This window comes from Moschus berezovskii, chromosome 3 (genome assembly GCF_049115385.1).
Source record: "Moschus berezovskii isolate FMDL1 chromosome 3, NW_MosBer_1.0, whole genome shotgun sequence".
NCBI lineage: Eukaryota > Metazoa > Chordata > Mammalia > Artiodactyla > Moschidae > Moschus > Moschus berezovskii.
In genome coordinates this window covers 70,802,643-70,827,332 of record NC_142462.1, presented here as the reverse complement: position 1 = coordinate 70,827,332, position 24,690 = coordinate 70,802,643, and the positions used below count along the sequence as shown (strand labels likewise).

General features: G+C 36.0%; 1 protein-coding gene across 1 annotated transcript in view; it reads right to left on the bottom strand.

Annotated features, from left to right (window-relative positions):
* Window positions 1-24,690, bottom strand: part of DPY19L2 (dpy-19 like 2) — a 103,515-nt gene that overhangs the window by 59,203 nt on the left and 19,622 nt on the right. Inside the window, exons 5-9 of the mRNA XM_055420887.2 lie at window positions 20,704-20,824; window positions 17,983-18,076; window positions 14,145-14,202; window positions 11,957-12,048; window positions 6,597-6,696 (exon numbers count right to left, since the gene is read on the bottom strand). Of these exons, the coding sequence (XP_055276862.2) occupies window positions 6,597-6,696; window positions 11,957-12,048; window positions 14,145-14,202; window positions 17,983-18,076; window positions 20,704-20,824 (465 nt within the window). The remainder of the gene's footprint in view (window positions 1-6,596; window positions 6,697-11,956; window positions 12,049-14,144; window positions 14,203-17,982; window positions 18,077-20,703; window positions 20,825-24,690) is intronic.

Here is a 24,690-nt window from a genome sequence, read left to right as displayed (position 1 = left end):
GGGAAAGCACACACGCCTCCAGCGGGAGCATTCCCAGTGTAGCCGAGACACTGCGAGCACTCCCCACAGACGCCAGGGATATTTGTTAGCTGTTCCTTCCTCCCCACAACACGACTGAATAGGAGGGCCAGGGGAAAAAGAAAAAAAAAAAAAGGTGTCCACCACTGCATCCTGGTGTCAGGACGGGAATTAGACATTGAGGAGACCAGAAAACAGAAGAGCTTTTTCAACAGAAGGAACTGCCTTGGAAGTAACAGAGGGAGGAGCCTTGAGCCTACTGCAAGAATAAGACTGAAAACCAGAGGCAGAGGCTTAAGTCCAAATCCGGAGAACAACAGAGATCTCCTGTTCCAGAGAACATTAATTGATAGGTACTCATCAAATGCCTCCATACATACACTGAAACCAGGCACCACCCAAGGGTCAACAAGTTTCAGTGAAAGACATACTACGCAAGCTATCCAGCAACACAGGAGAATAGCACTGAGCTTCAATATACAGGCTGCCCAAAGCCACCCCAAACCCACTGACATCTCGAACTCATTACTGGACACTTCATTGCACTCCAGAGAGAAGAAACCCAGCTCCACCCACCAGAACATCGACTCAAGCTTCCCTAACCAGGGAACCTTGACAAGTCACCCATCCAACCCCACACACAACGAGGTAACTACATAATAAAGAGAAATCCACAAACTGTCAGAAGACGGAAAAGCCACCCCAAACACAGCAATATAAGCAAAATGAAGAGGCAGAGAAATACCCAACAAATAAAGGAACAGGATAAATGCCCACCAACACAAACAAAAGAGCAAGATATAGGGAACCTACCTGATAAAGAATTTTGAATTTTAATTGTGAAAATGATTCAAAATCTGGAAAGCAAAATGGAGTTACAGATAAATAAACTGGAGAAAAGGATTGAGAAGATGGAAGAAATGTTCAATAAGGAATTAGAGGAAATAAAAAAGAGTCAATATATAACGAATAATACAATAGATGAGATCAGAAACACTCTCGAGGGCACAAACAGTACAATAACGGAGGCAGAAGACAGGATAAGCGAGTTAGAAGATAGAATTGTAGAAATAAATGAAACAGAGATGGAAAAAGAAAAAAGAATTTAAAAAAAATGAAGCAATATCAGAGACATATGGGACAATATTAAACGCCCCAACATTCGAATCATAGGAGTCCCAGAAGAAGACGACAAAAAGAAAGACCATGAGAGAATACTTGAGGAGATAATAGTTGAAAATTTCCCTAAAATGGGGAAGGAAATAATCACCCAAGTCCAAGAATCCCAGAGAGTCCCAAACAGGATAAACCCAAGGCGAAATACCCCAAGGCACATATTAATCAAATTAACAAAGATCAAACACAAATAAAAAATATTAAAAGCAGCAAGGGAAAAACAACAAATAACACACAAGGGGATCCCCATAAGGATAACAGCTGATCTTTCAGCAGAAACTCTACAGGCCAGGAGGGAATGGCAAGACATACTTAATGTGATGAAAGAAAATAACCTACAGCCCAGATTACTGTACCCAGCAAGGATCTCATTCAAATATGAAGGAGAAATCAAAAGCTTTACAGACAAGCAAAAGCTGAGAGAATTCAGCATCATCAAACCAGCTCTCCAACAAATACTAAAGGATCCTCTTTAGACTGGAAACACAGAAAGGGTATATAAACTCGAACCCAAAACAATAAAGAAAATGGTAACAGGATCATACTTATCAATAATCACCTTAAACGTAAATGGGTTAAATGCCCCAACCAAAAGACAAAGGCTGGCTGAATGGATACAAAAACAAGACCCCCACATATGTTGTCTACAAGAGACCCACCTCAAATCGAGGGACACATACAGAGTAAAAGTGAAGGGCTGGAAAAAGATATTCCATGCAAATAGAGACCAAAAGAAAGCAGGAGTAGCAATACTCATATCAGATAAAATAGACTTTAAAACAAAGGCTGTGAAAAGAGACAAAGAAGGAAACTACATAATGATCAAAGGATCAATCCAAGAAGAAGATATAATAATTATAAATATATATGCACCCAACATAGGAGCACCACAATATGTAAGACTAATGCTAACAAATATGAAAGGGGAAATCAACAATAACACAATAATAGTGGGAGACTTTAATACCCCACTTACATCTATGGATAGATCAACTAAACAGAAAATTAACAAGGAAACACAAACTTTAAATGATACAATAGACCAGTTAGACCTAATAGATATCTATAGGACATTTCACCCCAAAACAATGAATTTCACCTTTTTCTCAAGCGCACACAGAACCTTTTCCAGGATAGATCACATCCTGGGCCATAAATCTAGCCTTGGTAAATTCAAAAAAATTGAAATCATTCCAAGCATCTTTTCTGACCACAATGCAGTAAGATTAGATCTCAATTACAAGAGAAAAACTATTAAAAATGCCAACATATGGAGGCTGAACAACACGCTGCTGAATAATGAACAAATCACAGAAGAAATCAAAAGAGAAATCAAAATATGCATAGAAATGAATGAAAATGAAAACACAACAACCCAAAACCTGTGGAACACTGTAAAAGCAGTGCTAAGGGGGAAGTTCATAGCAATACAGGCACACCTCAAGAAACAAGAAAAAAGTCAACTAAATAACCTAACTCTACATCTAAAGAAACTAGAAAAGGAAGAAATGAAGAACACCAGGGTTAGCAGAAGGAAAGAAATCGTAAAAATTAGGGCAGAGATAAATGCAAAAGAAACAAAAGAGACCATAGCAAAAATCAACAAAGCCAAAAGCTGGTTCTTTGAGAAGGTAAATAAAATTGACAAACCACTAGCCAGACTCATCAAGAAACAAAGAGAGAAGAACCAAATCAATAAAGTTAGAAATGAAAATGGAGAGATCACAACTGACAACACAGAAATACAAAGGATTATTAGAGAATACTATCAGCAATTATATGGCAATAAAATGAATAACTTGGAAGAAATGGACAAATTCCTAGAAAAGTACACCTTGCCAAAACTGAACCAGGAAGAAATAGAAAATCTGAACAGACCCATCACAAGAACGGAAATAGAGGAAGTAATCGGAAAGCTTCCAGCAAACAAAAGCCCAGGTCCAGATGGCTTCACAGCTGAATTCTACCAAAAATTTAGTGAAGAGACACCTATTCTACTCAAACTCTTCCAGAAAATTGCTGAGGAAGGAAAACTTCCAAACTCATTCTATGAGGCCACCATCACCCTAATCCCAAAACCTGGTAAAGATCCCACAAAAAAAGAAAACTACAGGCCAATATCACTGATGAACATAGATGCAAAAATCCTTAACAAAATTCTAGCAATCAGAATCCAACAACACATTAAGAAGATCATACATCATGACCAAGTGGGCTTTATCCCAGGAATGCAAGGATTCTTCAATATCTGCAAATCAATCAATGTAATACACCACATTAACAAACTGAAAAATAAAAATCATATGATTATTTCAATAGATGCAGAGAAAGCCTTTGACAAAATACAACATCCATTTATGATAAAAACTCTCCAGAAAGTGGGAATAGAAGGGACATACCTCAACATAATAAAAGCTATATATGACAAACCCACAGCAAACATTATCCTCAATGGTGAAAAACTGAAAACATTTCCCCTAAAGTCAGGAACAAGACAAGGGTGCCCACTCTCACCACTACTATTCAACATAGTTCTGGAAGTTTTGGCTACAGCAATCAGAGCAGAAAAAGACATAAAAGGAATCCAAATAGGAAAAGAAGTAAAACTTTCACTGTTCGCTGATGACATGATCCTCTACACAGAAAACCCTAAAGAGTATACCAGAAAACTACTAGAGCTAATCAATGAATACAGTAAAGTTGCAGGATATAAAATCAAAACACAGAAATCCCTTGCATTCCTATACACTAATAATGAGAAAATAGAAAGAGAAATTAAGGAAACTATTCCATTCACTGTTGCAACGAAAAGAATTAAATACTTAGGAATATATCTACCTAAGGAAACAAAAGACTTGTACATAGAAAACTATAAAACACTAGTGAAAGTAATCAAAGAGGACACTAATAGATGGAGAAATATACCGTGTTCGTGGATTGGAAGAATAAATATTGTGAAAATGAGTATACTACCCAAAGTAATTTATACATTCAATGCAATCCCTATCAAGCTACCAACGATATTTTTCACAGAGCTAGAACAAATAATCTCACAATTTGTATGGAAATACAAAAAGCCTCGAATAGCCAAAGCAATCTTGAAGAAGAAAAATGGAACTGGAGGAATTAACCTGCCAGACTTCAGGCTCTACTACAAAGCAACAGTCATCAAGACAGTATGGTACTGGCATAAAGACAGAAATATAGATCAATGGAACAAAATAGAAAGCCCAGAGATAAATCCACGCACCTATGGACACCTTATCTTCAACAAAGGAGGCAAGAATATAAAATGGACAAAAGACAGTCTCTTTAACAAGTGGTGCTGGGAAAACTGGTCAGCCACTTGTAAAAGAATGAAACTAGAACACTTCCTAACACCATACACCAAAATAAACTCAAAATGGATTAGAGAGCTAAATGTAAGACCAGAAACTATAAAACTCCTAGAGGAGAACGTAGGCAAAACACTCTCTGACATAAATCACAGCAGGATCCTCCAAGACCCACCTCCCAGAATATTGGAAATAAAAGTAAAAATAAACAAATGGGACCTAATTAAAATCAAAAGCTTCTGCACAGCAAAGGAAACTATAAGCAAGGTGAAAAGACAGCCTTCAGAATGGGAGAAAATAATAGCAAATGAAGCAACTGATAAAGGATTAATCTCAAAAATATACAAGCAGCTCCTGCAGCTCAATTCCAGAAAAATAAGTGACCCAATCAAAAAATGGGCCAAAGAACTAAACAGACATTTCTCCAAAGAAGACATACAGATGGCTAACAAACACATGAAAAAATGCTCAACATCCCTCATAATCAGAGAAATGCAAATCAAAACCACAATGAGATACCATTTCACACCAGTCTGCTATCCAAAAGTCTACATGCAATAAATGCTGGAGAGGGTGTGGAGTAAAAGGAACCCTCTTACACTGTTGGTGGGAATGCAAACTAGTACACCAACTATGGAGAACAGTGTGGAGATTCCTCAAAAAACTGGAAATAGAACTGCCATATGATCCAGCAATCGCACTCCTGGGCATACACACCAAGGAAACCAGAATTGAAAGAGACACATGTACTCCAATGTTCATTGCAGCACCGTTTATAATAGCCAGGACATGGAAGCAACCTAGATGCCCATCTGCAGACGAATGGATAAGAAAGCTTTGGTACATATACACAATGGAGTATTTTTCAGCCATCAAAAAGAATGCATTTGAATCAGTTCTAATGAGGTGGATGAAATTGGAGCCAATTATACAGAGTGAAGTAAGCCAGAAAGAAAAACAGCAATACAGTATACTAACGCATATATATGGAATTTAGAAAGATGGTAACCTGAACCCTGTATTCAGTTCAGTTCAGTTCAGTCACTCAGTTGTGTGCGACTCTCCGCGACCCCATGAATCACAGCACGCCAGGCCTCCCTGTCCATCACCAACTCCTGGAGTTCACTCAAACTCATGTCCACAGAGTCGGTGATGCCATCCAGCCATCTCATTCTCTGTCGTCCCCTTCTCCTCCCGCCCTCAACCTTTCCCAGCATCAGACTCTTTTTCAGTGAGTCAACTCGTCGCATGAGGTGGCCAAAGTATTGCAGTTTCAGCTTTAGCATCAATCCTTCCAATGAACACCCAGGATTGATCTCCTTTAGAATGGACTGGTTGGATCTCCTTGCAGTACAAGGGACTCTCAAGAGTCTTCTCCAACACCACAGTTCAAAAGCATCAATTCTTCGGTGATCAGTTTTCTTCACAGTCCAACTCTCACATCCATACATGACCATGGGAAAAACCATAGCCTTGACTAGACGGACCTTTGCATATAGAACAGTCTTTGGGACTCTGTGGGAGAGGGTGAAGGTGGGATGATTGGGGAGAACGGCATTGTAGCATGTATATTATAATAAGTGACCAGTCCAGGTTTGACACATGATACAGGATGCTTGGGGCTGGTGCACGGGGATGACATGGAGGGAGGATATGGGGAAGAGGGAGGAGGGAGGGGGGTTCAAGAAAGGGAACACATGTACACCCAGGGCAGATTCATGTCAATGTATGGCAAAACCAACCAATATATTAATGTAAGGTAATTTGCCTCCAATAAAATAAATTAAAAAATAAAAAAAAAATAAAAAATCAAACATGTATGTCAACTTTTTAATCATTCAATAGTTTGAAAATCTATTAGGACACAAATATAATCACATTTAAAATTTCTCCAAAATGAAAAAGAACATTTTAAAAAGAATGCATATATGTGTATAACTGAGTCTCTCTGTATAGCAGAAATTAGCATAGCGTTGTAAATCAACTATACTTCAACAAAAATTTTTTTCTGTGGAAACAACCAAGTACATCTTGCATTCAATTTAAATTAGTTTAAAATCATCTTACCTGTGTAAAAAGTATAAACTGAGCAAATTGCCAGGGAAGCATAAAAGCAACATTGGAAAGGCAGAGTGCAATAAAGTGCCTTCTACTATTGTTCGTGGTCCTTAATAAAGAGAATTGACACCAATAAGTTTTATTATATATAAAAGTAGCCTATCATTGAACTGAAAGACTGGTTGCAAAAGTTAAAATCTAATGATCTCCTTATCTTTGATGTAAGATAACAAAATACAGTTAACTTTTAAAAGCACATTAAAAAGAACAAAATATTTGAATTATAAAAACGCTTATAATAAAACAATCAAAATTAGAGCTCTAAATAAGATATTGTATATAGTTTATCAGTAAGTATTTTAAACATATAGCACAATAATTACAGTCATTATTTTGTAATTAACTTTTAATGGAGTATAATCCATAAAAATAATGACTCACACTTCTGTATACCTAAAACCAATATTGTAAAACAACTATATTCAACTAAAACTTTATTTTCCTTTAATGATGCATGACATTTGACATTTAATACTCCAGCAAGAAGGTCAGAAAATAGAATGTGAACTGACTTTGCATACCTAGAGATAGTTACATTGTATGAGCAGCAGCAGCTTTCATATACCACCACTTTTAAGTTTTGAAAAATGTTAAGTGCTGGTGAAATTATAAGCTAATGATGGGGTCGCACAGAGTCGGACACGACTGAAGCGACTTAGCAGCAGCAGCAAAAGAGAAATTTAAAGGTCATTTTCAACAATGACTTCAAAGGAATGATTCTGGAATACAGTTAAACTAATGCATACTGAAATTTAAACTGTCCATTTTTCAATTATGAGATATATCAGTAACTAATATGTTTTACCAATAAGACTTTAGTATCTTTTAGAATATGAAAAAAAGAAATGCAAACATTTTGTGTAAATTATAAAACTGTTATTTTTCTAAAGGTGATACGTTGTTATAATATGGTACATAAATTTTCAAAAGTAAAAATTTTAATGATCATACTGTTTAGTAATATATCACAAAATATATTAAGTACTCAGTTATGGTTATACAATAAAAATTACTTTTGACTAAAGTCCATCCTAAAGGAAATCAGTCCTGAATATTCATTGGAAGGACTGATGCTGAAGCTGAAACTCCAACACTTTGGCCACCTCATGCGAAGAGTTGACTCATCTGAAAAGACCCTGATGCTGGGAAAGATTGAAGGCGGGAGGAGAAGGGGATGACAGAGGATGAGATGGTTGGATGGCATCACCAACTCAATGGACATGAGTTTGAGTAAACTCTGGGAGCTGGTGATGGACAGGGAGGCTTGGTGAGCTGTAGTCCATGGGGTCACAAAGAGTCGGACACAACTCAGCGACTAAACTGAACTGAACTGAAAGTATGGAGTATAACACATGCATTCAAGCATACAATTCTAAGTGTTCTAATTAATGTATTTCCTTCCATTAAATCTCTGCCTGGTCAGACTAATATCACTTCAAAAAATTTAAACAAATGGAAAATAAATGGATAAAAATTAGATTCCCAAATCCAATCCAAAAAAAACCTTTCATGTAGGTAAGGTAGTCTGCACCTTTTTAGAGGTTGTTACTACCCCAGTTTCCCTTTATATATCTTCTTTAAGTGAACATATAAGGGGCTTTAAATGTCTACAAGACAGTGTGCTAAGTGCTCCATGGTTAAAGAGATAAATGTAGCCTGGTCTCTGTTTTCAGTGGCATTTTACTATATTAAGTGTATATTCAGACATTTATGTGTGTGTGCTGTATTAACAAATTTACGGTTTTCAGAAAGAAAGAAGATGTACAAAAATGATCTTAATATAGGCAAAATCTGAAGGGTACTAATAAGTGATCACTAATAATGATCACCATCCCATTTCTCTGGGAGTTTGGAGGGGATAGTGATCACTATTTCATTCAGTGATAGATCTCAATAACATTCAGTGATAGATCTCAATAATATTCTATGAAACCTATGTATGTGATAAAGTTACTTATAGCATTCTACTATTTATGCTTCTGATGCTGCTGCTCAGACTGTCAAATTTTCTGACATGCTTATAAAGTTAATCCCAACCAAAACATATGTCCAGGAAAAAAAGTTGAGATGAAACCTAGGTTAAACCTCTAGAAATATCTGTAGTTCAGAAATATTAATAAACATATGAACATAGATACTCCTTATCTAACTCAGCATTTCTCAAATCCATTTGTGCATCAAACACTTATTTCATGCTTCATCAAAACCACAGACTGGAAAACAATGAGTCAGAGTACAAGAGGATTGAGGGAAAAAAGTATTAGCTTCTCAAAACCCTTTGAATCTTTCTTGTTGTTCAGTGGCTAAGTCATGTCCAACTCTTTGTAACCCTGTGGATTGCAGCACACCAGGCCTCCCTGACCCTCACTATCTCCTGGAGTTTGCCCAAGTTCACGTCCACTGAATGAATCGGTGCTGCCATCCATTTCATCCTCTGTCGCCCTCTTCTCCTTTCACCTTCAATCTTTCCCAGCATCAGGGTCTTTTCCAATGAGTCTGCTCTTTTCACCAGGTGGCCAAAGTACTGGAGCTTCAACTTCAGCATCAGTCCCTCCAATGAGTACTCAGGATTGATTTCCTTTAGGATTGACTGGTTTGATCTCCTTACTATCCAAGGGACCCTCGGGAGTCTTCTCCAGTACCACGGTTCAAAAGCATCATATCTTTGGCGCTCTGCCTTCCTTATGGTCCACCTCTCATATCTGTACATGACTATTGGAAAGAACATAGCTTTGACTATATGGACCTTTGTCAGCACAGTGATGTATCTGCTTTTTAATACACTGTCTAGATTTGTTATAACTTTCCTTCCAAGAAGCAAGCTTCTTCTAATTTCAAGGCTGCAGTCATCATTTGCAGTGATTTTAGAGCCCAAGAAGAGGAAAATTTGCCACTGCTTCCACTTTTTCCCCTTCTATTTGTCATGAATTGATGGGACCAAATGCCATGACCTTAGTTTTTTCTTTTTTTTTTAATGCTGAGTGTTAAGCCAGTTTTTTTACTCTCCTCTTTCACCCTCATCAAGAGGCTCTTTAGTTCCTCTTCACTTTCTGCCATTAGAGTGGTATCATCTGCTTATATTAGGCTATGAGTATTTCTCCCAGCAATCTTGATTCCAGCTTATAACTCATCCAACCCAGCATTTTGCATGATGTACTCTGCACATAAGTTAAATAAGCAGGGTGATAATATGCAGCCTTGTCATACTCCTTTACTAATTTTGAACCAGTCAGTTTTTCTATGTAAGGTTCTAACTGTTGCAGATTTCTCTAGAGACAAGTAAGATGGTCTGGTATTCCCATCTGTTTAAGAATTTTCCACAGTTTGTTTAGATCCACACAATCAAAAGTTTTAGTGTAGTCAATGAAACAGAAGTACATGTTTTTCTGGAATTCCCTTGCTTTCTCCATGATCCAATGAATATTGGCAATTTGATCTCTGGTTCCTCTGCCTTTTCTAAACCCAGCTTGTACATCTGGAAGTTCTCAATTCATGTACTTCTGAAGCCTACCTTGAAGGGTTGTGAGCATAACCTTACTAGCATGGAAAGTGAGCACAGTTGTCCAGTAGTTCGAACATTTTTCAGCACAGACCTTCTTTGGAATTGGGATGAAGAGTTACCTTTTCCGGTCTGGTGGCCACTACTGGGTTTTCTAAATTTGCTAACATATTGAGTGCAGTGCTTCAACAGCCTTATCTTTTAGGATTTGAAATAGTTCAGCTGGAATTCCATTACCCGCACTAGCTTTATTGGTAGTGTCCGATTACTCAGTCATGTCCAACTCTTTGCAACCCCATGGACTATAGAGTCCATGGAATTCTCTAGGCCAGAATACTAGAGTGGGTAGCCTTTCCCTTCTCCAGGGATCTTCCTGACCCAGAAATAGAACTGGGGTCTCCTGCATTGCAGGTGGATTCTTTACCAACTGAGTAATCAGGGAAGTCCCTTATTGGTAGCAATGCTTTCTAAAGCCCACTTGACTTCACACTCCAGGATGTCTGGCTCATTCGACCACACCATCATGGGTATCTGGGTCATTAAGACCCTTTTTGTACAGTTCTTTTGTGTATTCTTGCCACCACCTCTTCTTAATCTCTTCTTACTCTGTTAGGTCTTTACCATTTCTGTCCTTTATCATGCCCATCCTTGGATGAAATGTTCCTTTGATATCTTCAATTTTCTTGATGAGATCTCCATTCTTTCACATTCTATTGTTTTCTTCTACTTCTTTGCATTGTTCATTGAAGAAGCCTTCTTGTCTCTCCCTGCTATTCTCTGGAACTCTGCATTCAGTTGGGTATATCTTTCCCTGTCTCCCTTGCTTTTTGCTTCTCTTCTTCCTTCAGCTATTTGTAAAGCCTCCTCAGACTGCTACTTTGCCTTCTTGCATTTCTTTTTCTTTGGGATGGTTTTGGTCACTGTCTCCTGTATGAACTGCTCTCCACAGTCCTTCAGGCACTCTGATTAGATCTGATCAGTAGATCTAATTCCTTGAATCTATTCGTCATCTCCACTGTATAACCATAAGGGACTGGATTTAGGTCATATCTGAATAGTCTAATAGTTTTGCCAATTTTCTTTAGCTAAAGCCTGAATTTTCCTATAAGCAGTTGATGATCTGAGCCACAGTCAGCTCCAGGTCTTGTTTTTGCCAACTGTATAGAACTTCTCGATCTTCAGCTGCAAAGAATACAATTAATCTGATTTCGGTATTGACCATTTAATGATGTCCATGTGTAGATAATCTCTTGTGTTGTTGGAAAAGGGTGTTTGCTATCACCAGTGCATTCTCTTGGCAGAATTGTTAGACTTTGCCCTGCTGCTTCATTTTGTACTTCAAGGAAAAACTTGCCTGTTATCCTAGGTATCTCTTGAGTCCTACATTTGCATTCCAATCTCCGTTGATGAAAAGGACATCTTTTATGTTGTTAGTTCTAGAAGGCCTTGTAGGTCTTCATAGAACTGGTCAACTTCAGCTTCTTCAGAATCAGTGGTTGGGACATAGACTCAGATTACTGTGATGCTGAATGGATTACTGTGATACCTGAAACTTTACCAAATATATATGATCACATACATACTGGTTTATTAAAACATAATGTAGATATCTAAAATCTGTAGCCTAAACTATTTTAAGTGAAAAGCAATTTTTTTACATAGTGATTTTAGATTTTTTTAAAAACTGGACACAATTTAATTTTGAATAATATTTAAAAACTGAACCTAAATTTAGTAACTATAACAATAGGTTGAAGTAATTTTGAGAAACTCATAATTTATCTAGATTTGTTTTACAAATTAAAATTACCTGAGAATCACAGTTAAGATGTACATCTGAAGTACAAGAAATGGATATGAAAAACTTTCCCGGAGAGGTGGTGTCCACATCACCCGAGTAGCCTGAAATCAATAAAATGCTTACTTTACTCTATGTTCCATTGCAATAAACATCGTTAATTTAATAATCATGGGTAGGTTGGCCTTGGCTTGTCTTAGTAATTTTTGTATTAGGCTTATTTATTTATGAATCCCTGTATAGCTTCTCAGTTTTTAGAGTTCTCGTATAGGACACAGTCATTAGGTAGAGAGCCATTAACTACCAAGTCCAGAAACAAGTGAAAGATAGATCAGGTCAAATGTAAGGACACCCAAAGGACAAAGAAGATGATAGGGTTAGGAGCAGTGAGGATTCTGGGAACAACAAACCAGATCCACATTCCAGCTCTGCAGTGATAACTGTGGCACCCCAGGGCTTTGGGATTAACGCATGCTCAGAAAAAAATAAACAAATGTCACCTAGGGCATTCATAAACACCAAGAGTTTGCACATGACAAGTATAATGAGTACAGACATACACTATAAATAATTAAGATTGAATTTGAATTTGTGAAATATACCTTTGGAAGAGTTAACTGCAAACTTCTAAAAACAACAAGGAGTATTTGGGAATCACTGATATGATGTTTATAATGTAAGTATTAATTATCAATAAATTTCATACAGTCTTTAAAACTATTTTCAAGACAAATGGGACTGTGATCTCATGGACTATAGCCAGTCAGACTTCTCTGTCCATGGAATTCTGCAGGCAAGAATACTGCAGTGGGTAGCCATTCTCTTCTCCACAAAATATTCCCACCCCAGGGGTTGAACTGGGGTCTCCTGCACAGCAGGCAGATTCATTACCATCTGAGCCACCAGGTAAACCCAGATAAATGGATGGGAATATTACAAAATTTTATATCAAGAATTCTGAAATTCCAGAAAAGAATCTGAACTCTTATAACCTTGCAAGAGTCTTAAAATTCATTGCTCTTCCTGCTGCTGCTATTGCTCTTCCTACAGGAAACCAAATTGTAAACCTTGGAAGATGAATTACACACAATATGTATAAGAAGATTAAAACATAATGCATACTCAAAACCTTGTCTTTGCATAAAGACAAGACACATTTTTTTGTATAACACATTGTTGACTGATAATATATTTAAGATATTTATGTATAATTTTATGATTCCCTTCCCAAGTGATGCTAATGGGAAACGAACTGCCTGTCAGTGCAGGAGATGTGAGACAGGTTTGATTCTTGATCAGGAAGATCCCCTGGAGGAAGGCACGGCAACCTACTCTAGTATTCTTGCCTGGCGAATCCCATGGACAGAGGAGCCTGGAAGACTACAGTCCATAGGGTCACACAGTCAGACATGACTGAAGTGACTTAGCATGCATTTGTCTAATTGATTTTTTAAAATATAACCAAGTATCTACCTTTCACAACAGTAATGAAGAGAGACTTCTACCCTATATAATCTCTGCCATAAGATATTACATATTTTTATTCCAAAAACTAGCAGTCAAGATTCTTCCACTTTTCACTGCCCAAACCTCAGCATCTAACACAGAGCCTGGCACACATTTTGTACTTGTTTTGGTGAATGAATCTATCATATTCTAAACAAGTTTCCATGAGCTCTTTTTAGGTGAATCCTGTTTTGGTGGACTGAGTTACTAAGCTAATTTCTGTTTTGAATTCAGCTTGTGTTATAAGGATCATGGTGCAATAGAAGTGAGGTTTTAGAGCCAGAGAGAAGGATAAGAGGAAACCCAGCTTCATCATGGAGTCAAGGTGGAATCTTGACTATGTAATTTAACCTCTCCAAATTTCTATTTCATATCTTCTACTATGAAGATATCAACCACCTCTCTAAAAAGTCTGATGGAAGTTTATGAGATAATGTATATAAGGTACCTGAACTCAACAAGTATATTTCCATTTTCTACAAAATATATGTAACACATATACATGCTAAAAACCAGGTAAGATATTTTACATCATAAATTCTAATTACTATGTAAAAATGTGGATCAACATGATTAAAATAACAACTTACAACACAAGGTTCTTTAAAATATTGCAAAGTCCTAAGATACAATTAAATACTATTTTAATATACTGCCCCTTCTATTTCTAAAAATTATTTTCTAGAAAACAAACCTCTCCATGGTTGAAAAAGTAGCATAAAACTGTAATTATACCTCCAAGTTGAGTCCCACTGTAAAAAAATATATATATACAATCAAAATTCATGTAAAATATAGTGACTTTTTCACAAAATTATTTTAGATTTTAAAATGCCACAATACTAAACCATATAAAATAACAATAAAAATTGAAAAACTACTCATGTAGCTGATGTTTTACTCTTGAATGTATAAGGATCCAAAGTATAGATATAAAGTAGTCTGAATCTTACAATTTATTGTATTTAAAATATTTTCTAAGTATAATATTAGATGTGAACATAAAAAATTTTAACACAGGCCAGCATTTTAGAGTGTATATACTCCATTCTTTGAATATTCTGAGTGGAGGAAAATTTTTGTCATCAAATTGGATATCAGTGACTGAGAGATGAAGAATCTAACAGTTTCATTTAGCAGTAACTGAACCATCTAAACTATGGCAAATATTCTTTTGCTGAGTCCCAATGAACGACATTGTAGAATATAAAACTCAGATCAAGGATGCCTGATAATTATCAAAGATTAAGAACCATTTCTTAAGGTTGCCTTTCTTTAAAGTATTGTTCATCATTACGCACATAGCTTCACATTCAGAAGACAAATACTGGTTTAATGACTGAAAAAAAGGAAGAATGAGTTCAACAAAACAAGCAGAGGAAAGCCAGTTGGAAGTAGTTTACCTTGAAGTGATTTTCACTAAGGGAAATTCAAAGGACACACTTTGGAGAAGGAATTGAGAGGAAGAAGGTATGAGAAGCAAGAATAAATGCTGCATACAATGGCAAGCCACTCCAGTACTATTGCCTAGAAAATCCCATGGATGGAGGAGCCTGGTAGGCTGCAGTCCATGGGGTCGCTAAGGGTTGGACACGACTGAGCGACTTAACTTTCACTTTTCACTTTCCACTTTCACACATTGGAGAAGGAAATGGCAACCCACTCCAGTGTTCTTGCCTGGAGAATCCCAGGGACGGGGGAGCCTGGTGGGCTGCCGTCTATGGGGTCACACAGAGTCGGACACGACTGAAGTGACTTAGCAGCAGCAGCAGCAGCAACAGAAACTAGGAACATGTAGATAAATCTAAAGACTTCACAACATAAAAGAAACAATGGTGACTACTGTGGAGGGGTACTAGAAGTACTAAACTTCTAATTATTATAGTTAGAATAATTATAAGATTCTAGGAACTGTTTTCAAGTACAATGTTCTAAATTCCTTGTATTGATCAAAAAGAGGAAAGCTATCAATCAATTTTAGACTTGGTCAAGTTAAATATGCATGTTAAAGTTTTATCATTAGCCACCAAAAGAATAGAAACAGAATACCTATGTCCCAAGTTAGTGCCCACAGGGGAGTGTAGCCAAGGTTAAAAATAGAAAATTTTCCCCCAAATCCCTATTTCTTTTGTTCCTCATATACCATAGCTTCTAGTCTCCTCACAATTTTGGTGACACTTTTATAGTCAGCATATGTTATATCTACATATCCTTCTTAAAGACAGGAGCTTAATAAAGTACTGATATCCTGGAACTGTGTAACCAATTGAAAGAAGACTGTCACCTCACGGGTAGCTTTCCTAATGAAAAATACTAATTTTTAAAATGTCTTGGTCTAGTGTAAAATTTGCCATATTTGAAAAAAGCATAATAAATACAAACTATTGTTTAAAATAGAACATCTTAAAACCTGTTAGCATAATCTAAAAGTAATTCTTTTCCCTCAAACTGATGAGTTTATATATTTTTCTATATAGCATACACATGGAAAAATGTATTAAGGTTTTCAGATAGTTTAAAGAATACTTATAAAGTGAATATTCTTTTAACCACCATATGTTGCTGAAATAGAAAACAGATCACATCCTGACATCTCATATGCCATCCCTTGAGACAGCCACTATCCTGAGTTTTTTAATTATCAACATAACTGCTTCTACACGTATCACACTATCATTTACTTTTAGCTGTATTCAAACTTTATACAAATATATTTTTGCAGGATTTTCAAATTTTGTGCCTGCTTTGATTCATTCAACATTATATTTGTAAGATTTTTTCCACGTTGATGTTTATACCTATAGTTCATTCATTCTCACTGTTGTATGATATTTCCCTATACTAATAAACTTACAATGTGTACATTTCTCTGTGGAGGGATGTTTAAGTTGTTTCTAGTTTGGAGTTACTACAATGATGTTATGTTATTGTATATATTTTCTGGTGTACATGTAAAAGAGTTTTTTAGGCATATTTACTTCAAACTGGAATTGCTGAATTTACCCTTATGGCAGAAAGTGAAGAGGAACTCAAAAGCCTCTTGATGAAAGTGAAAGAGGAGAGTGAAAAGGTTGGCTTGAAGCTCAACATTCAGAAAACAAAGATCATGGCATCTGGTCCCATCACTTCATGGGAAATAGATGGAAAAACAGTGGAAACAGTGTCAGACTTTGTTTTTTTGGGCTCCAAAATCACTGCAGATGCTGATTGCAGCCATGAAATTAAAAGACGCTTGCTCCTTGGAAGGAAAGTTATGACCAACCTTGATAGTATATTAAAAAGCAGAGACATTACTTTGCCAACCAAGGTCCGTCTAGTCAAGGCAATGGTTTTTCCCGTGGTCATGTATGGATGTGAGAGTTGGACTGTGAAGAAGGCTGACCGCCGAAGAATCGATGCTTTTGAACTGTGGTGTTGGAGAAGACTCTTGAGAGTCCCTTATACTGCAAGGAGATCCAACCAGTCCATTCTAGAGGAGATCAATCCTGGATGTTCATTGGAGGGACTGATGCTAAAGCTGAAACTGCAATACTTTGGCCACCTCATGCGACGAGTTGACTCACTGGAAAAGACTCTGATGCTGGGAAAGGTTGGGGGCGGGAGGAGAAGGGGACGACGGAGAATGAGATGGCTGGATGGCATCACCGACTCTGTGGACATGGGTTTGAGTGAACTCCGGGAGTTGGTGATGGACAGGGAGGCCTGGCGTGCTGTGATTCATGGGGTCGCGGAGAGTCGGACACGACTGAGCGACTGAACTGAACTGAACTGAACTGAAAGTATATACATCTTCAAATTACTAGATAATGCACAATGTTTTTCCAAAATAGTTGCACTAATTTATATGTCCACCAACTGGGGATAAAAGTTCCTGTTGTCAATTTTCCTAACCCAGGGACTGAACCCAGGTCTCCTGCTTTGCAGGCAGATTCTTTACCATCTGAGCCAGCAGAGAAGCCCTTTGTCAATCTGGTAGATGTGAGATAGCATCTCACTGTGGTTAAAATGAGTATTTTCCTGATAATTAATATGGTGATCAATTTTATATATGTTTGTTGTCAATCTGGAACTCTTCTAGAAGATGTCTTTTCATATTTTTTCCAATTTTCAATTAGGTGGTCTTATGTTGTCTACCTCCTAGACTATAAATTCCATAAGGACAGGGATTATTTGTTTTTGTATTCCTAGCTCCTATAGAATAGTGCTCCCAGTCACAGTTCAGTTCAGTTCAGTCGCTCAGTCGTGTCCATAATAATTGTCAAATTAATAAGCATAAGTTTGGATACCACATCCATAAGTCTGGATTACCCCACAAGGATAAAAAGGAGGCTTTTTAATATCTTAAAGATTTTATTTTAGTGACTAGCTCTAATTTGAGGCTGTGTATTTAGCTAAGCTTTTGAAAAAAATAAAATCTAAACGTTTCCATCTGTTAGTCAATTAATCTTGTTAATTATCCTTTTAATTTAATCAACAAATGTCAGAAAGTCCTTATTACCCTACCAAAATGTCTTTTAATTCAATAGTCTTACCTCAGGTAAGCACCATACATGAAGAACAATCCCATCATTATTCCATTTAAAATAAAAATCACACCAACATAAAAGCAAGCAGGGTCTCCCAATCCTTTAAAAAGACACAGATTATTAAGTATTTAATGAGTAAATGACTATACAGCAATTGAGCATAATTATCTCGGTGCTTTGTAATCAAGAGCTCATGAATTAGCTGAAAGCTTTGTGGCTCAGACTGCTGCTCTATTTAATAGTTACATTAGTACTTTCCCCATACATGAGGTATTATTGGTTACATTTGTATTTTTCTCCACCAAAGTATTATCATACTGTAATGATTAGTTGGTGCTTCATTTTATTTAGGTGATGCTCCTATTGTTCAATATCTAGAACTGTCTGTAGAGTTACTTGATAAATCACAAGAGAAAATCCACTACATTAATTTTATCCTGGATGACTAAGATATGGCCCCTGACCTTAAGGCGTAGCTTTAGTCTATAGGAGATAAATTGATCCATTACTATGTATCGCGAGGACCATAATATTTAATACATTCCATGTATAAACACTATGTACATGGGATATATTGACACAGACATAATCTACTAGGTGCTTTTCCAATATCATCTCACATAATACTCAGAACAAATCTTTGAAATTACCTGGTATGAAAATACGTTTTTCAATGGTTGAGAAAACAACACAGAAAACTTAACCTGCCAAAAGTTATTTAGGTGTAACTGGTGGTGCCAGGATTTGAGGGCTAGCCTTTCTGCTTTCTTCTACTTCTCTGCCCACTCCTCTTCAGTCTGTCCTAATAATTCTATAATAATCTTATACACACCCTCCTTCAACGTTGGACTACTTTAGGATCTGTCATATGCCCTCTTCTTTTCTAAGTCTGCATATTCTCCCTAAGGAAATTCTTTCACTTCCGTGGTTCCAATTACCATCTACAAACAGATGATGCCAAGTCTACATTCCAATGAGAACTTTCTTATTCCTGTATGTATGTACATAGGTAGCCACTTGATATCTCTACTTTGGAATCTCTCAGATACCTCAAATTAATGAACCAATTCAAACCTGCTACTTCTATAACGTTTCTTACATTTTGAATGGAGGGATTCAATTACTTAAGCCAGAAACCCAACAATATTACATAAATTCAGCCTCTTTCCTCTTTCCCATCATCAAATCCTTTCATTTCTGCTTTTGACTGTCTCTCAAATCCATTCATTTTCCAGTTATCTTTCCTTCAATCACTTGCTGAGAGCAAAACAGTTTCCTACCTGGACTCACTGAATTCACTTTTGTCCTTTACTAATTATCTTTTCCATGTAATTGCCAAAATCATGTTTTAAAAATAAAAATCTGTCAAAATTCTTCAATGAATACATATAATATCCTTAGCCAGTAAATGGTTCTTCATTATCTGACTCTTATTTACATTCCAAACATCATTTCACACCATGTTTTCCTCTCTAACTGCTCAAGGAAGTTTAGCCTTCTTTCAATTCTCTCTTGCTTCAGAACTTCGGAATATGCTGGTCCCTATTCTCAAAACATTTCACTTATCCTCAGCAATCTTATTTTCTTGTTTGTAATATCCACCACAGTTGTACCTGCTAATATTCCTCTTATGCTGTAAAATCTATGATGGTAAGGCCCCATGTTTACCAGGTTTATCTTAGGATCCGAAGTGCCAATACTAACCTATCACTTAGTGACAACTTAATAAATACCATGTATACATATATAAGGTGATTTTTTTCCATCCCTCAGAAAGGTTCTACTTTCCATGCTGGCTGAATCTCTCATTTATGAGGCAGTCTCTCAATTCCTTTGTACAAAAAAGTTTAACTGTCCTCAAATATCCTCTACCACCACTGTTTTAGATATTATAAAGACCATCTGAGGGAACCAGTAAAAATGTAAGGGAAACAGGAAAATACAGATTTAGGATATATTCTGAGAACAGAATGTTATTGCACACAAGTTAACAGAAAAATATATATATATAAAACAATGTTGTAGAGAATATGTAAAAGAAAAAACAACTATGTAAGTGTTATGCAAGTAGATACATGTGATTGCAAATAAAAGTTTCAAGGTACAGCATCATACTTAGATTGTAATAGTGCTATATCACAAATATCTTAAATAGCAATGACAATTACAGATTCTATAAAACTGTTAAATGATTCTAAAAGTGGTTCTCTTACAAAGATACTAATGTAGAAGATGTATATGAAGAACTATCCATGGACTGTGAGAGCACAAAAAAGTAGAACTTCTAAAGTAATCTATTATTATATATGTCTGATTTTTAAATATTTATGCATGACTAAATTTTTACATTAACTATATTAACTATTACAGATAGAACTGTGACTATTTGATCTACACTCCCAAATTTACATATTCAAGCCACCTCAGAACCTTTTTTGTATCTTCTGAAATGAAGGAATGTCTTATAATCAGTATAACCTTACAAAGATATATATTGATATTCAAATTAAATTCCAAATTAATACTCATGTTAGTAAGTACACTGCATTCTCAAAAAATTATTTTAAAGGGTAAAGGTAAATATTTAGGTAAATCAGTTCTATAGAGTTTTTAAAGAAAAAAATCAAACATAGTAGTTTATAATAATTCTTAGAGAGTCATAATATTATAAAATGTTTATGTAAATGTTAATGACAATATACAGCAGCATTTTAGGAAGAAACATGCCTTCACAGCTTTGAACTTCATTTAGAGGTTCTATTCTGGTCACGTTCCAGCAGGTCTTAGTTTCTAACCCAAATAAATTCATTATTCCCACAAATGTGCGATAGCAGAAAGCTATAATCACCTAAAAAAGATAAAATAAAAAAGATAATAGATATACATTATCTTCACAATTATAATTTTTCCAGAATATCATTTTGTGATGGCTGCCTTTAACACTATAAACTTTGATGGATTTATTTAAATCATTTCATGTGGGAAACAGTCATTTAAAAAATTTTATATACACACACACTATAAAGTTGTGTATTACTGAGTAATGCACAGCTACACAATTTATGTTGTGACTGACATCTCTGTAATATACTCTTTTAAACAACTGAAACAGAATAGTAGCTATAAAATCAAGCATTAAGTATACAATAAAATATGAAGATAATTAATAGCAAACACAAAGCTTTACAGGAGTATTTTATAACATTTCTCTTAGGCCCTTGAACTTATTCTCTTCATAGTCTAAAAACCAACTCATAGTCTATAAAAACAACTGCACGTGGAATAATAGCTCCTATGCCCATTAAGCATAAACATTTGATTAAGCAGATTTAATTAACCAATCCTTCCCAATCTGAAATTTGCCTTAAAATTTTTAAAGACAAAGGAAATTAGCAACAAAAAATTACCAAAAAAATGCTGATTCCTGGGAGATCGTTTTAAAAAAATAATTTTATAGATTTGAGAAAAATAATGCAGATCACTGTGTTGGGGGGGTGAGGGCGAGTTAAAAAATAAAGACTTCAAAGGGAAAGTAAAAATAGCCTAGAACTAACTACTTTTACTATTTTGGTTACCATCCTTCTAGTTTCTCCCTAGGCACAAAAGACAGGTAGCTAGTGTCATTGGGGTTTCCCTTGTGGTGCTAGTGACAAAGAATCTGCCTGCCAATGGAGGTTAGATGTAAGAGACGTAGGTTCGATCCCTGGGTCGGGAAGACCCCCTGGAAGAGGGCACAGCAACCCACTCCAATATTCTTGCCTGGAGAATCCCATGGACAGAGGAGCCTGACAGGCTGCAGTCCATAGGGTCACACAGGGCCAGACACGACTGAAGTGACTTAGCATGCACACATGCAGAGTTATTCATTGTACAATATTATACAAGTAGTTAATGTAATACACATCAGTAAATATCATAAACAACTTTTCGCGTATAATATAGATTTACTATATCACTTAATTTTGTAAAACTGACATTCTGCTAAAATTTATAGCTTCTTGTATATTTTTCATAAATGTACAAAAATTTGTCATATTAAATGTATGTGCAAAATCTAGAATTAAACTCCTTTATGAGATGTCATTCAATATAGGAAGAAAGCATGACTTTGAAGTCAAAATAAACAAAAAATTCTGACTCTACAAGTTATGGTTTCTATGGTGTGAAGTAATCCTTCAGCCTCTGAACCTCAGCTACCTCATCTCTAAAATGACATTAACGACCATCTTACAAGATTGATGGGAGATTAGAGCTTACATATATAAGTGCTGGTATAGAGTAAGCATTAAATGCCTTTGCCCTTTTAAGACACATTGTTTCACACTCATATTTTAAGATGAGAAATTAATCTCCTTGTGAATACAAAGTATGGACATTTACTTCAACACTGAAGTACCACATAAGGCTGCAAGCAAATGTAAGTGTTCTCCATATTCTATCTATGCAATATGAAAATAAGACTGGATGAGTCCTTGTTGGCTGTCATTTACATGCTTTCAAGTTTTAAAAATGAATGAACTACATTATCATGATTATTTTTTCATAACATCAAAGAAACTGAAAAATTGCAAATTATTCAATAAATTTTTTGATAAGTAAAATGAAAAAACTAGCTAATGTTTTAGAAACCATACTTATGGAAATTAGTCGAACAAAAAACAGAGATTTAATGATATAAAATTCCAAAAATAACTCAAAACTAAAAATAATAATTATCAAACACTGGAAGAACTCGGCCTAGTCTGATAAGCTAAATCCTTATCTTATTTACACAGAGTAAGTCAACATTAACTAAAATTGAAGATTCAACAAATAGGTTTTTTTCTCTTTGATTTTTCTATTTTCACTAGAATTATCCAGATGATCATTAGAGGAAATAAGGTCAAAGTGCCTCTGAAAAGTAAGATAGGATATGGAGAAAGCTGCTGCAGAAAACCGCTTCTTTCATCTTAAATCTTATGTAGGTCTATACAATTGTTACTACCACAAATTACACTGAAAACCTCTTATAGAAATCAAAGAAAGAAAGAAATCTGAGAAACTCCTAAGTTCTTTGAAATTCAATAACACAATATTTAAATATCCAATGGATCAAAGAAGAAACCACATGGAAAATTAGAAAATCACTTAAACTAAATGAAGATGAAAAAAAAAAGTCAATATTTAAATAATGTAAATGTCCACTTTTGGGAAATGGAGTAGATGTACTTTTCTCTATTCCTACAAGTACAACTAGAACTTCTGCGAATCATATAAATCAAACATAAGAAGAAAGGTAGAAAAAAGAAGGCACAATAGCTAGGAATCTCAGGACCCAAGGAATGACATGGTAGTAAGTTCCCTGGACTTTCCTTTTGCCTTATTTTCTCAGATTTGGAGTCAGAGTCTGGCAACCAGAAACACCACTGGGGGCTCACAGGGCATTCAAAAAAGGCCTACTCTTTCTTGCCAAAGGACTAGGAAAGCAGCAGCCTAGAAATAGATAACTTTTAGACAATAAAAACAACCAAACACTCAAACAACAATACATATATATATGCACACACACACACATATATATAGTACCATTCTCTTCAACAGAGGTCAAATGGAGTATGTAAATAAAAACTTAATCTAGGTTTTTAAATTATCTAAACACAATGAATTTAAGCTACAAATTAATTACAAGGATAAATTTTCAAACACTTGAAAACTAAAAGAAACCCACTAAACCCACTAAAAAAATGTCCATGGACCAAGTAAGCTACCTCAAGGAAAATAAAATATATTGAATCAAATTGTTTTTAAAAGTACATGGTTTCCAAGTCCAGCGTGTAAGAAGCTGATAATCTGCCACTCCATTCTAATAAGAAAAAAATTAAGCTGAAAAGTCAACTCTTCTTAGATCCAAAAGAGAAGTGAGGTCACTAGGCAAACTGCTGCTCCCAGACTATAAACACTGACAGGCAAATACAGAGAGTCACAACTTATTGCAGCAAAAACCCAGGGGTAGAACCTTCCATGGGAACCAGATGAAGAGATGGAAAACCTAAATTATAACTGATGAATTGCTCGAGGCACAGTGTAGACAATTCTGAGAATCAAAAACTCCAGGGAGACCCAGTAATAGGGATAATGCCCACATATTTATGAATTTTATCTCTAGGAGATCACTAGTTTCTTACAGTGATATCAGAAAAAAATCTGTTTCTGAGGGGGAAGTGGAAAGAGGAGCATTCTGAAATACACCAGAACACCCTGTTCTTAACAAGGCCTGCCCTCGAAAGAGACTATTTGACCAGTAGACCTAACCAGCTAGGATTTTATCAGAGCCTAAACTACAGGGTGGCAGAGTAATACCCAACTCCACCCCTCTATGTGAGAGAAGGGAAATACCCAATTCCAGCCCACTCTAGTCATCCTGCTGTACCTAAATGGGAAATAAAAAACCGAGAAGTGCTCGCAAAGCTCACAGTCCAGAGGTACAGATTCACAAAAGATTGAGACCTAATTACAGAATGCTTCCCTTACACTATTAAAGGCCTATTTATGGCAGCTCTTTGCACCCAGTACCTCAAGCTAGCTATTAAGAAAGGCATCATAAGGCATACTAAAAGCCAAAACATAGTTTGAAGAAACAGAGCAGGCATCAGAACTAGACTTAGATACGGCAGGCATGTTGAAATTGTAAGACTGGGAATTCAGAACAACAATAATTAATGTGCTAAAGGCTCT